At 45.4% G+C, this 14,043-nt stretch overlaps 1 protein-coding gene across 4 annotated transcripts in view; it reads left to right on the top strand.

The window, feature by feature from the left end:
- The window catches only part of sdccag8 (SHH signaling and ciliogenesis regulator sdccag8), a 40,064-nt gene that overhangs the window by 4,489 nt on the left and 21,532 nt on the right, over positions 1-14,043 (top strand). For 3 of the 4 annotated variants that reach the window (XR_007113962.1, XM_047602530.1, XM_047602529.1), the window contains exons 12-13: positions 515-631; positions 1,409-1,551. Coding sequence is in view for 3 of the 4 variants with exons in the window: in XM_047602530.1 (XP_047458486.1) it covers positions 515-631; positions 1,409-1,551 (260 nt within the window). In the remaining variant the exon portion in view is untranslated. Of the gene's footprint in view, positions 1-514; positions 632-1,408; positions 1,552-2,291; positions 4,506-14,043 lie in introns of those variants that run through there. The other variant, XM_047602531.1, reaches the window with a different exon arrangement.

Below are 14,043 nucleotides of genomic sequence, written 5' to 3'. Positions count from 1 at the left end.
AAGAGTATTTGGAATCAACATTATCCAGGATAACTGGTGTCACGCCGCTTTAGCTTTGGGAGGATACAGTTTAAGTTTTGCAAGCAAAGATTAATTAAGATTAATTAAATTAATTATACTGAGACCAGTGTCTAAAAATGTAGTTTTAATGAACAGAAGTAAATCACAATACTTGTTCTCAGATGGAGTCAGTGCTCTCTGCTTGTTATTTATTTGTGAATCCACTGGAGGGCAGCAAACTATTGCCTATTCCAGTATTCATTTATGTTAAATTAGTTGGTGCTTTCCGGAGAGGAGTGAAACTTGCAAAACAAATGTGTGTTAAAACATGTATTTATATCAGTGAACTTTAGGAGATGTCAGGACGTAATGGTTCAGTCGAGGGACTTTCAAAGAAGGAATGTAAACAAAAAAAAGGAAAATCAAAAATCTGTAAATAATGACACGACGAATGTGGGGTAATATTTGTTATTCAAGAGTCTGGCAGTTTTTAATCAGTTCTTGTAATCTCTAGGTGTGTGTGGATCTGCGATATCAGCTCAGTCAGGCCAAACTGAAGAAAGAGGAAGCAGAGAGAGAACTCAGAGATCTGAACGGCAAGACCAGCCGACAGATGGAGAAGGCTGCGCAGGTATGTCTGCATTTAAACCATTCATTAGTTTAGATTTACTAGATTTACTCAGCTTCTTTTCATACAACCACGCAGTCTAGTTGATAATATAGCGAGCGGTCCAAATTTAATGAGGAGGCATTGCAAATGCAATGAACAACTCAAATATTTATTTCCAAAGTTACTTAAATTAATTTTACCAGCATCTGTTATCCAGATAGCGTAAGTAATAATTGGATATTCTGGAAACATATTCCTTTGACTGTGAACAATAAGATCCTGGAAACTTTGGAAACCTGGAGACTGCTGTGAGAATGGACTCTTTGTGTCTTTTGAACAACTGAAGAGGAACTACACTGTGCCCTACCGACACCCACAGAGGTGGAGAAAGAGTTACAGGAACAAAGTACACATGTATTTATTTCCAGATATTCCATGTTGCTGAAAGAGTGTCCACTCCAGAGATCCATAGAGAGAGGGAATAAGATTTAAAAATATCAATTGAAGAGCTGCTTTCATTGGATTCTTGTCAAGGTCCCCAATGAAGGTACAGGCTTGTCTCCTAGAGAAATTACACAAGTCCCAACCTGAACTATTCGAAATGTACTCTAGATGCAGTAATCAGTTCGACTCTTTTCTGCTCTGTATTTGTTCCTATAATATTTAGAATTTTAGGTGACATTAACTCATATTATTAGCTGGGCTTTAATGTTGTGTTTCTCCGAGGACATAAGGTGGGTTGATGTAAAATATTTCCTCACCTCCTCTACCCTCTCTCCTTCCATCTCTGCGGGACAGGAAGTGGAAAGGCTGAGCTCAGAGCTGGTTGGCTGTCGGCAGCATCTGGAGGCGGTCCAAAAGGACGGGAGCCAATGGCAGGCCGAAGCCCTGAGCCTAGCAGAACAGCTGGCAAACGCCCAGCGCCAACTGCACCTCACCAGGTAGTACCTAATCCTATTATACATGCCACCACACTCACACACATACACACAGAGCTCCCCTCTGCCCAGCTCCTGCCCAGCTCAGCCCAGTCCAGTCCAGTTCAGACCAGCACACCAACTGTACCGCACCAGGTAACGGCTAATCCTATTATACAAACCACACACACATAAACACACACGCACGCCGCTGTGCCATGGTCCCGGTACCAACTGGACCTCACTAGGTCACCTCTAATCCTGTTAAGCATGCCACAACATAATGCAACACACGCACACAAACACACACGCAGGCGCACACGCAAACACACACACTGCCCACTCTGTGCCACCAGGCCAGTGCCCAGCCCAGCAACAGCTCCAGCAGAGCCAAAATGGCGCCTGAGCCTTTCTTCTGTCACTGGCGCGCGCACACACACACACACACACACACAGACACACACACACACAACAGCACGGCTGATGGTCACTGGACAGCCTGCCCTCAGTGCCACCTGCCAGTGCCCTGCACCCGCTCTCACGACGGGCGCTACCGGCTCCCCCCATCTCCCATCTTCTGTCTTATTATCTATTTTTGCATCATTCCCGCCTCCCTCCATCACTTCCTTTATTTTTCTTTCATCCGTTCATTCCATCCGTCGTCTGTGTTTTCTACCGCAGGCTCTTTTGCCCTCGTGTCCTCACGCGTCCTGCCTCGCGTCTTCCGCACTTTAAACCGTACACTTTAATCCTCACTTTCCCAGAATCCATTCCTGCATTCCTCCCTTCTCCTTTTCTTCGCTCCGTCCCTCCCGTCATCCGCTGGCTGCTGCTCCCTTCAACACCATCCACTGCCAAGGCCACGCCGGCCCATGCCAGCCGCTCATGGCACTCTCTCACCCCCGCTGCCCACAGCCGAGGTGTCTGAGATGGGCACAGATGTGGCGACGATGCCCTGTGGTGCCGGAGGCTGCGGGATGCAAGTTTGTGTAATCTGTGTGTGTGTGTGTATCCACTGCTGCTTCTGGCTCTGATCTGTGTTTAAGTGTGTTTGTCTGTCAGCTGGCCAGTGCTTACACACTGGCTGCATTGCGCACTCTTGTGTGTTTAAAGGAGAGCGTGTGTGTGTCTGTGTGTGTGTGGATGTGTGTGTTTTGCAGCCAGCTGTGGAGAATGACATGCATATTAATGTGGCAACATGATGACTTTGACCTGTACTAGAGGAGCCGCTGGACTAAACCGTTTTACTGCCGTGTGTGCGGCAGTGTGTGCATGAGAGAGTTTATAGTTTTATCTGTCCTCAGATGCATACTAGATGTTTGACAGCTGTTGACTTGGCTGAGCAAGGCGCCGTTCAAATTCAATTTCGGTCATTAGCGCTGAAAGCCACTTCTGATACTAATTTAATGAGGATATTTCTTTTCTTCAGCATTAAATGACAACAAGTCTTCCGTAGTTGGATGCACTATTCCAAATTCACATTTATAGTGCAGTAGTGTTGCAAAGTAATTTACAGGAAATGGTATAACCACTGTAAAAATTATAAATCTGTAGTAAAGATCAACTGAAAAACAGCACAGAAGCAAAATACAAAGACTTACATGTGTGTGTTACATGTGTGAGATATCACATGATCTGCTGACAAATTTTGCATAAAGTTTGGTATTGGTATAAGTATTTGTTTCAAGGTTTGAAGTAACATGATTAATCCTAATCAGACATTGTTTGAAACTTTCTTCCTGAATGATTCACAAAAGTTTCATGAAGCAACACAAATTAATTTTACACATCCAGCGTTAATAGTAACATTATTAATGTAGGGAAGTGTCATGAGATTGAATGCACAGTTCACATCACACATTATATGCTGGCCTCTTGCCTAACTCTTCTTTGCATTTCTTTCATCTAAAGAAACAGGACCTGTGTACCTAGTCAGGCTACCAGCTAACATGTGTGACAGTTGACCACATTTGAAGGCAAAACCGTTAACAGCTGCTCTGAATAAACTTTGTGAAGGTTTGCCGCAATACACGGGGTTAGACACAATAAAAAGTTATGATTTTTCACATTAACATTAACACATAAGATATTTGTGACATATGTGAAGTTAAGGGAGACGTTCAGCCCATCTGGTCAGCTGCTGCATAGAAAAGGTCTGACAGAAAGTTACAGAAATTATTGAATGCAGCATCCAGAACCAAAAGTACGGCTCCCAATGAGACCCCAAGAGAAGCCACAAGTCCTCACTGTTATTTTTGTCACTTAGCATTTTGGATTCCTGAACACCAATTGTCATTGATCATGGACACAGAAAGACCTTCTCTTCATACTATTCAGAGATGTGTCAAGAATAGATTTATTCCTGTGAAATATGCTTATGGATCACAGAGTGTTTAAATGTGTTTAAATATTGCGTTCACAAGTTTCATTTAACACACACAAATGCACGTAACCATGACTTCTAATTTGTTGACATAACTTCCCTACCCCCTTATCTTAACCCTGATCAACACGTTTCCGGTTTTATCCCAACTAATCGGAGCCTAATTCCGCTCCCATGATACGAGGACTGTATTGCTCCCCACTGCTTTCAGTGTGCTCACTCAGGTTAAAAGCAGAGAGCCAGTTCCTTGCGTGTGTACATATTATATAAACATGGTAAATAAAAGCTGATTTGATTTGAATAGTAACATTAACTTTAAACCAGATATTTACCCTCAAACAGACAAAAAAATATGAAGCCAGAACAAAATGTAGAAAAGTTCCCACTACTATGACAAAAATGTGTTCACACAGAGATATAAAGACACACACCACATGCGCATCTGTTGAATTTTGGTCACAGCCCCTGTCCCTACTCAGGCCCGTATTGTGTCTTTCCTCTTTTTTTTTTTTATTTCTGTTGTGCTTTCAGTGATTTTTTTTTCTCTTGCTGTTCCAAATCTAAATAAATAAACCCAAAGCTGTCGTCACCTTTTCATCTCTTCCTCTACCTCCGTCTCTTTCGTTCTCTTTCTGGCCATCTGTGGGCCTTCAGGGGTTATCCAGAGCTGCGTGTAGTTCATTCGTACTCTGTCCAATGCGGAGCCGTGCTCGAGTCTTTGTAGCTGCAGTGAGCTGGTTTGTGTCGCCGTGTGTGTTGTTGGAGAGCACCGTCGAGGAGAATTTGATACCGGGAGGCATTTGTATGACCGTGGCCTTCAAAGGTAGCTCTTTGATTCCCTCTTTGCGACTTTTTCTCTCCCTTTTTTTCCATTCTGTCCTCCTCTCACGGCCCAAATGATCACAGCTCGCCTTCAAACGGGGGACATGAAGCGCAGGCTGCCTCTGTTTGCTTTTTGATGGCCTCACCTTCCTTCCTGATGAACACACACGTACGTACGCATGCCATGTCCACACACCACACTTAGTTGTTTATACAACTGCATCTTTGCAAATGCTTGCACTGATATGCACATCAGTCGAGCCCACATGCCTATACACACAGACGCGATCGCACACACAGATGCAGGCACGCATCCGGGGGTCCCACGGCGGCTGGTGTGCTGTGCTGTGCTCCAGGATTGGATCATCAGCCAGCTGTGAGTTGGACAGCCCAGGATCTGTCCTAATCCCCGCCACTCTGTTCGCATCGCCTCGCACACACACACACACACACACACACACACACACACACACACACACACACATGCACACACGCACCCGGCCCCAGCCCAGCAGAGGGCTTTACCAAGTTTGTTTTGTTTGTTTGCTCCTGTCTTTTTTCCGCTTTCTTTCCTTTCTTCTCTCCTTTCCTCCATCCGGCCTCATCTCTCCCCCTGTTGTGATCACACATCCCAAAGGCCACGGTGAAAACTGTCCAGCATAACTTCTGTTTTCGGCACATGCCAGAAAGGAACGAGTGGATGGATGTGTGTTTGCATGCGTTAGTGTATCCGTGGCTAGATGAGACTTTTTGTGTTCGGGACGATGTCTGCGAGGCCCCGAATCTATCGGCAGTTTTGTTATCCCCATGAAATCGAGCATCCATGTTGATGAGGGTGATTGCTCAGAGATGGAGACGGACCTGGAGCTGAAACGACTTCAGTGAATTAGTTTACTCGCTGTCTCTTTCTCACCTTGAACTTCTAGATTGTGGCTTCCTGGGCCAGGAAATGTCTGAACATGTCTGTTCATCTGATCTGTGGCTTGGAAAATGTTGGATGGACCCACTATGACAAAACTTACACTGAAGGTCATGTTTGATTCGTAGGATCTGTAAAGATCTGTCGGCTAAATCTTCGCATTTAGAAAAAAGACAGTACTCGTATAACTTCCAGTGGAGCTGTTCAGGGCACCTTTAACATGGAAGAAGAGACGCCATGGAGGATCTAACATGTGTCCTTGCTGCCTCCTAGATAAGTGCTTGACATAACGACCTCTTGGAGCGTAAACATACTGCATTTTCATCATTTGACCATAGCAGTGTGTTTCCTTAACCCTTGACCTTTGATCCATACCCAGGCACCAGTGTGTCCCCACACAGCTACTTTGTGTCCATGGCTCTCCTCTCTTGCTCTGCCTCGCCTGCTTCGGTGGTGCTGAAGATGACTCTCCTCTTCTTCTCCTAAGATGCCAAAGTACTGAAGTTACCGACGAGAGAATGTGCTTCCTGCTTGGAGAGCTTCCTTTCAAAGGCTTTTTTCAAGCGATCTTCCCTCGGGGCTGTTAGTTCCAGTAGCATGACATGTTTTGTGTGAGTCTGTTACAAGGACGATGTCTGATTGTTTTGATGTAACTGGTTAACTGAAGCTCTTGTCCAAGGTCCACCAACAGCTGCAGTGACGGTGAAAGATTATCAGTTTAAAGGTGTGATGTAGTGAGATAAACATGTTTTGCCGATAATTAGATTGCAGACAACATACCACCCATTAAATATCATACTCAGAACATCTCATGGTCATGAGTACAGGTTGATCTTGGAGTCATGTCTTTATGGTGGACCTTGATAATCATATGCCTACCTTCTAGTGAGTCTTATTCACTTGGCTGATTTGTTGTGTTTTCTCAGTAACGATTGCCTTTTTGCACTTGTATCAAAAGCTCCTTTGTACGCCTTTAATTTCCAGAAACAAATGTTCTACTTGTGTTCCAGACATTAACCTGCTTAATTTAAGGAGAAATAATGAAGAAATATCCCACGTCTGTCCCTTAAATCGCTTCTTAGTTAAATTGTCCAATTACTTTTGTTCCTTAAAAAAGAGACATCTAGGGATCTGTTTATTCACAGAGTAATTCCCCTTTTCTCTAATTTGGATGGGAATACTTAAATTAAATACAAGAGTCTACACTTTAAGCTTCTATTCACTATGGAACTGTAACATAAAATTGTGTCCTTATCTAAATATACATTTTTTAACTGTACATCATCTAGGAAGGATTATTTAACAAGAGAAGAAAAGGAGGCAGATCCTGTGTTTTAGGGCCGTGTTGTCCTTTGTGTGACCCTGAGTGTGTAGATGGATGCTGATAGTCGGAGAGAGAGCTCAAAGCTCCGGACCAACCGCTGTGAATCTTATATACAAAGTTCCCCAAACTCTATTAAACATTTCACGCTGCTGCTGCTCTCTCTCTCTCTCTCTCTCTCCCCGTACCTCCACCTAGTTCTTGTTTTTCCCTCTCCCCTCGGTTGTTCATCGTGATAGCAAGGTCTGGAAAGGCGGCGAACAGAGCTGTGTGTGTGTGTGTGCGAGGGCGGAGAAGTGTAAATGAGGAAGGTGAGGCAGCAGATGCCGCGTCCCGCCAGAGGCTCGCTTTGAGCAGCGAGCGAAATCTGGGCACGACAAAACTGCTGCAAACCAACTCGGCGGGAGGCCCTTGTCCAATCACGGCCCGGAATAAAAGGGCCTGGGCGCCACGCGGGCAACAGTCGCTCAGGAGAGGCGGGGGCAATAATGAACCTTCAAGCGCTGCCAGCGAGTGCACACACACTTGAGCACAGCATCCTTCTTTCTACCTGGCATTAACAGTGTCTAACCACTGTCTGCGCACACACACACACACACACACACACAGCCTCCACAGCAACTGCGTGCACGACGTTTTGTGTGTGCGTGCGTGCGTGCGTAAACACTCATAGCATCCCTGTATCCTGATGTGTGTTGTTCGTGAGCGCGCGATTAGTTGCGTGCGTGTCTTCGAGCGAATGTTATGTGTTGATACCTTTGGGCTACACCTGTGTCTGCGAAGTTTGATGTGTGCGTCTCTGTGTGACAACAGCGGGGCAGTGCCAGGTATGAGGCTCGTCGTGTATTTTTTTTTTTCGTGCGCCCCCGTGCCCGTGTGTGCGTGTGTGTCTGTGTGTGCCTGTCTGGTCGGCGGCCATGTTGTTGGGTAGCAGATGGCACCATGGTTGGCAGGGGAGGGGCTGCTTAGCACAACTAATCAGACAGTTACGGATAGGGCAGCTGGGAGGGCCGTCGGCCAGCCGTGTGTGTGTGCGCGCGTGTGCATGCGTGTGTGAGTGTGTGCGTGCCGCGGAGTGCCATGATGTTGACAGTGGTGGGCCCGTTGGCCCGGTGACGAGACCTTGCCGCGTTCCTCTCTCCTCGCTGTCGGAGTGCCCTCTCTGCCATCCTGCCTCCTCACCTCTCGCTCTCTTGCACTCTCGCCGTCTCTCTCGCTCAATCTGTTGAGACCCACTTTTTTGTCTTTTCTTTAGTCTTTCTTTCACTTCCTTTGACTCTCTCGTGTCTTTCTGTCACACTGTCTCACTGTCTGCTGCGTCTTTCTTCCTGTGGTCATTAACTATTTGCGTGACAGTAATGTTTTAATGCAGTGTTGGTGAAACACTCACTAAACCTTTTAATAATGTGACCTCTTGATGAGAAACATTTCTCTTGCTCTGACACGGCCTGTCACAGTTATTACATAAACGCCCACCTGCAATCATTTTGATTGATTAAATAATTTCCATTCACTGGAATAAAAACATCAGCATCATTTTCTACTGTCTCAGGTATGACCTGTTCCTCTTAAGGACTTCCCATGTTGTAACCATAGGTTCATGAGTTCCATTTAATTTCTTTTCTATTCATATAAAATCTAAATTGTTTCATAAACGCTTTACAAAAGCCAGAGCTTAAGGGAGGGAGGGAGACGGAAGGAACCATGAGCAGAACCCGGCTCATATGGGGGAACCATCTGCAGCAATAGTTTACCATGAGACACCTAACCTCTAATATGGTGACGGCGTATAGTCACAGAAATGCAGATCCTCCAAGACTCTTGAAAAGCAAGTGTCTGAAATGTTTAATGTTGCAACAGATGTCTCCGATTGATCCTTTGATTCTTTACCAAGATAGTACCAACATTTTAGTTTTTCAGTTCGTGTGAAACTAATTAATGAAAAATGTTTTGTGTAAAAGTAGTTTAACACCCAACACACAGCCTTATTCTTACTACACACTCCTGTAATCCTAGTAGTATATGTAGCTCTGACACGTGTCTTGCATCTAACCGTCAGTCCTTCGTTCTTTCAGACACATGTAGGTTTGCCTTTCTGCATGACACTCAGAAACCGTGAACTGTTCAAATTCACATGCTACGAACTGAGCCGAGGACGCTCGCTCCGTACGTACAAAGATTATTAAGCAGAGCTGTAATGTATCCGTCCTGCGGGGCTGGAAATGGATAGAATAGACAGATCGCTGACTGTGAGACCTCGGGCAAGATGGAGGCAAATCTGTCGGCTACAACTGTTGTCACCTCGGCCAAGTGTGCCCTGGGACACTGGCCTACATACACACACTACTGCTGGAGGACAGCATCCGCCGTTCACCTCGTACACTCCTCTTATATAGGACACACAAGACGTCTTCAAACTGCGTGCACAAAATTTTGTTTTTTTACTGAATGGGCCCGGTGAGGAGTTTGTACAATTTATCCACCGTGCGGTGGATTCATTGTGCTGCAAAATACATTCGTGTAGACGTGTACATGTGTACGTGTGTGTATGTGTCATCTGGTCAACATTGTGCCTTCACACACCCCTGCTGTGAGGGTGGCAGCATCAGTGGCTCTACACAGTACCCGCTGCCTAGTAGGCACAGCTTTCATCCAACATGACAGAACCGCTCCCTGCTCTTCCTTTCCCCTCATTTATCTCTTTACCTCTGTCACTCTCTTTTTTTTTAATTTTTTTTTTTTACCTGATAGATCTGTACTTTTATCTTCATTTTTACCCTTCATATAGCTGCTCTTTGTTCTGCTTTTTCAGCCTTCAATCATCACTCTCACTCTGATGCCCTTTGTGTGCACAGCAGTGCCAGGCAATGGCTCATAGGTAGTAGGCCAGTGCCCCCGACAGCAGATTGTATTGGGAGATGATCAGAAAGCGGAGCAGGAGACAGAAGGGAGAGGCATAAGATCGGAGCAAGGTAGCAGATGAGTGGAGATAATCTGCAAGACTGAAGGGGAGGAGAGTGGCAAAGATTTGAGATGGGTTAAGATAAAAATGGGCAAGCCTGGCTGTGAGACACTACCATCAGTTACGAGAATAATTCTTTATCAGAAATTTATCAGATCTGCGTACAGGTTTTGGGTTTTTATTAATGGCATCTGGTAGAAACCCAAAGCTGTTGTGACCGTCAGATGCATCAAAATGCTTTAAATGAATTATAATTTAATGAAATCCTAGAATGAATTGACACTCGTAAATTTTTAATATATATAGCAAATGCTTCATCACAGCTACTGGTTATACACTCACTTGCCAAAACATTAGGTACACTAGCGGAAGTGAATGCATTTGTGTGTTCATGTGTTAAGACTACAGTCCACAGTCCTACACTGCAATCTAAATGATTTTCAGCTTTTGTTCAAATACTGTTTGTAATACTACTAACGTCTAACTTAACAGTTATGACATATACATTTGTTTTCACAAATGTGCCTAATCAACTCAGCATATAGAGAAAATAATATTTAAGGAAGGATTGTATTGAACTAACCCACATTTCATACATATGTATAGTTTTGTGTTAAGCCTAGCAGGTGATGCCGTCTAGCGGAGTCTGTTTTAAAGCAGATATAGTTATTACAAATGAATGGAGAGGAGAGTGTGAGGAAAATGAGGTGAAAAAGTAGGGAGATAACAGGAGTTTGCAGAAGATGACTTGGATTAGAAGAGTACGTTTTTCTCCCTGCCAGTTTGCCCCCAGGCTTGTGACCGGGTGGGAGGGGTGAGGGGCGTTTGAAACGACATCAGGTATGTCTCAGGTGTGAAGTTAATTCCAGCACAGGTGAACTGTGCTCACACCAGGAGAGAAACACCCCATGTGGTTCAAACTTTCAGCACGAACACCTTTCCCCCTCACAGCTATGTCTGGAACTTAACTTTGTCATCGTTAGTTTAACGTTTATTTGTAATTGGGCTCATTTTTTAAAGTATTTAGCTTATTTTCCTAATCTTCTTCTTGTATCTCAGCTACAGCAGCGCTGTAGCAGGTAGCATGCCTACGCTCGATAAAACATCTAACGAGATGTAACCTGAGTGAAAGAATTCATTTTGGACCATCACTTACCTTCTCAGCTGAAATAGATTCGACCTCCAGCACCGCCACATATGCTACCCACAACTATTTCTGTGGGCCACAGATTTGACACCGACGTCGAGTCCTGGGTTTCTGGATTGGGTCAGCGCGAGAGCATATTGTACGTATGCTGTGTGTTTATTTTTAAAAAATCACAGATGCCTGCGCTGCCAGTCCGCTCTTCTTGTGTTAAGACCATCAGTCATCTGTGCCAATTAAGATTTTTTAAACTTCTCTCGTTCTGTTTTGTGAGCGGATTGATGATGACAGAGGCCAATCAGCGGCTAATTACTTCAGTCCCGGAGCTGTTTTTTTTTTTTTTTTTTCTTTTCCTCCAAGGGAATGTGTGCTGCAACAGCAAATGTTTGTTTCTGTGAGGGTCGTGTCTATTTGTGGAAGTCTGTGTGTGTGTGTACGCGTGCAGTTATTTATATGCAAGAGGGATTAAAGACAGCTTTTAATATGGACAAAACTGTCAGTAATTGTCCATACTTTTGTGTACGTGGGGAGGGTATTTTTAATTATTTTTTTTGCTACTTTCGTCAGTTTTTCGGGCACGATTGGCTAACCGCTGACCTTGGTGGCGGAGGGGGGGCTTTAGTGCTCCTTGAAGAAGAAAAGAGGCTTGGGCCGCCCGCTGTAAACAAAGTTGACTTGCCGACAGATGGATTGAATGACAGAGAGGCTAACTGAGCCAGGAACGGGCCTGGCACCATCGCACTGAGCTGAGAGAGAGAGGGAGAGAGGGAGGGAGAGAGAGAGAGAGAGAGAGATAAAGGGGGGGAGAGAGAGGGGAGAAGAGAGAAGAGGTGGCCAACAGGAGAGGAGGTGTGAACAGGTGCAGGGCCGCTGAAGGAAGAACCAGCAGATGGAGAGAGACACAGCCAGTTTAGTTACAGGAAAAAAAGGGTGGGAGGGAAAAGAGAGAGGGAGGAGGAGGGAGAGAGGGGAGAAAAAAGGATCGTAGCAGAGACGCGATGGATAGATGGAAAAATATATGTACAGAGGAAACAAGGCTGCATCAGGCCGCCTCTGTGCTTCATAAAGTGTAGAGGACGGAGGGAGAAAGAGTGCACGAGCGCAGTGATTGACTCGCGTCACCCCGAGGTTTAGTAAAAATGTGCTAAAAACACATTGAGGTGCGTGCGACAAGAAGAAGAAGAAGAAGAAAAAAAAAACTGGTGCGACACCGTGCGCGGTCTGCTACGCAAAACAATTCAGATGTTTATCGCGCAGCACAGCAACCGTTCAATATGTCACTTTATTTTCTCGTCTATTGTTGGCAGCACCGTCAGCTAGGCCTCCGCCTCACCGTCTCCCAGTCCCGCTCTCGCATGAGCAGAAATCATCTTTGTAGTCCCCACGTAACAAACTGTTGAATATTAATGCCGTCTGATTGATGCGGTCTATCATAAATAGCCGTGGATGCGCTGGAATTCCTCCACAGGAGTGAATCATCGCGAGTGTCACCGTTTTGAGCAGTTGAGGAGCAAATAGTTAACAGTTGTAATTTTATAGTACGCCGTCGGTTCGTTTTAGATTTGGCTGCATGACTGATTTGAATGGAAATCTTAGCTTGTAGATGCTGTAATAAGATCGCAGCTACAAGCAGTAAAAGACGAAACAGGTAATGCATAAACACACTTGATTTAAATATTCGTTTATTTGATATTTTTGAGATTTATAGTGTGTAAAACTATGCATGGGTGGTCTCAGCCTGTGCTCTTTCCGTACAGATGGCTCCCTCTGACGGCGTCAGGTCTCCTCCTCTTCACCTCTTTGCAGAGATCATCAATACCTGCAACAGTCGCTCTCTTGGTTGTGAACAGAGCCCGCGTTTTGCATGTTTTCGCTATCCGCTCGGTTCAGTCCGTTCACCTGTATGTTAATTTCACACCTGTTCTTTTCCAACACAGGAACATGGTGAAGCACTCGTATGAATATGCATTGAATTGAGGCTCTTTTTTTTTTATTTCTTCCATTTGTAAAATTACACTAATATTATTTTGTTGAACATGTTAACTTTGCATGACTTTGGTTTGTGTGTGCGTGCGCGTGTCTCTGAGTGATATTGTGTTTACTGGTGAGTGAAGCCTGTTTTTACTTTAGTCTAAACAGCGGTCAGTGGTGTCTGGCGTTGGCGAATGTCTCCAATTCCTCCAAGTCCACCGTCTGACTCCAATTTGTGCTCGTTCTCTGATAAACCGCGGCATTTGGTGGTTCTGGCGTGGGATGCCGGCTGCACCATGGGGTGCTGCAAACTCCGCGCTTGGTCAAGCCCTGGCACCCCACATCTAATGGGCAACAGCTTGAATAGTGCCCACTTAAGCAGGCAGTGTGGACTGGGCTCCCTCTTCTTCCTCACCGCTCCAGCCAGCTAGCCAGCCAGCCAGCCACCGCCTCTGCCACCTCCCACTTACCCAGCAGCCACTGTACCTGGCCGCAGCCCCAGAGCCATTCCAGCCTACCTTAGGCCCCTGGCCCATGCAGCTCTCGCCATACTTATCAAGCTGTCCTACAGTGCGTCAGGCCAGGCATAGACAAACAGGCCCAGCTATCTGCTAACTGAACATTCAGTCTATTGCCTCCTAGGCCCAAACAAGACTTCCTGCCACAGGCAGCGTCCCAGAGCCCATTCACCAATTAACTGGAAGGCAGCTTATTGCCCAAGGAGAATTACACAGCTCCAGCCCCACACATTCAGCCTCTGCTCTAGCCGTCACCCCTAACGCTAGCTCCGGGGCTTGGCTCTCCGCTGACTCTGGATCCCTCCTTTCTGTTTTTCATGCTTTAATTTGATAGCGCTCATCAGCAGCCATTTTGTGACAGCGTTTTGTAAGTAAACATGTTGCGCTTAATTGGGGATACAAAATGGCGCAGAGGACGGAAGAACATGACTTTCAATTTGCCGGCTTCGGTTTGATGTCCGACAGGACTCTCAGGT

Source organism: Mugil cephalus, chromosome 13, assembly GCF_022458985.1.
Source record: "Mugil cephalus isolate CIBA_MC_2020 chromosome 13, CIBA_Mcephalus_1.1, whole genome shotgun sequence".
Lineage (NCBI taxonomy): Eukaryota > Metazoa > Chordata > Actinopteri > Mugiliformes > Mugilidae > Mugil > Mugil cephalus.
The sequence above is the reverse complement of the archived record's forward strand: the minus strand, read 5'-3'. Positions and strand labels throughout refer to the sequence as shown.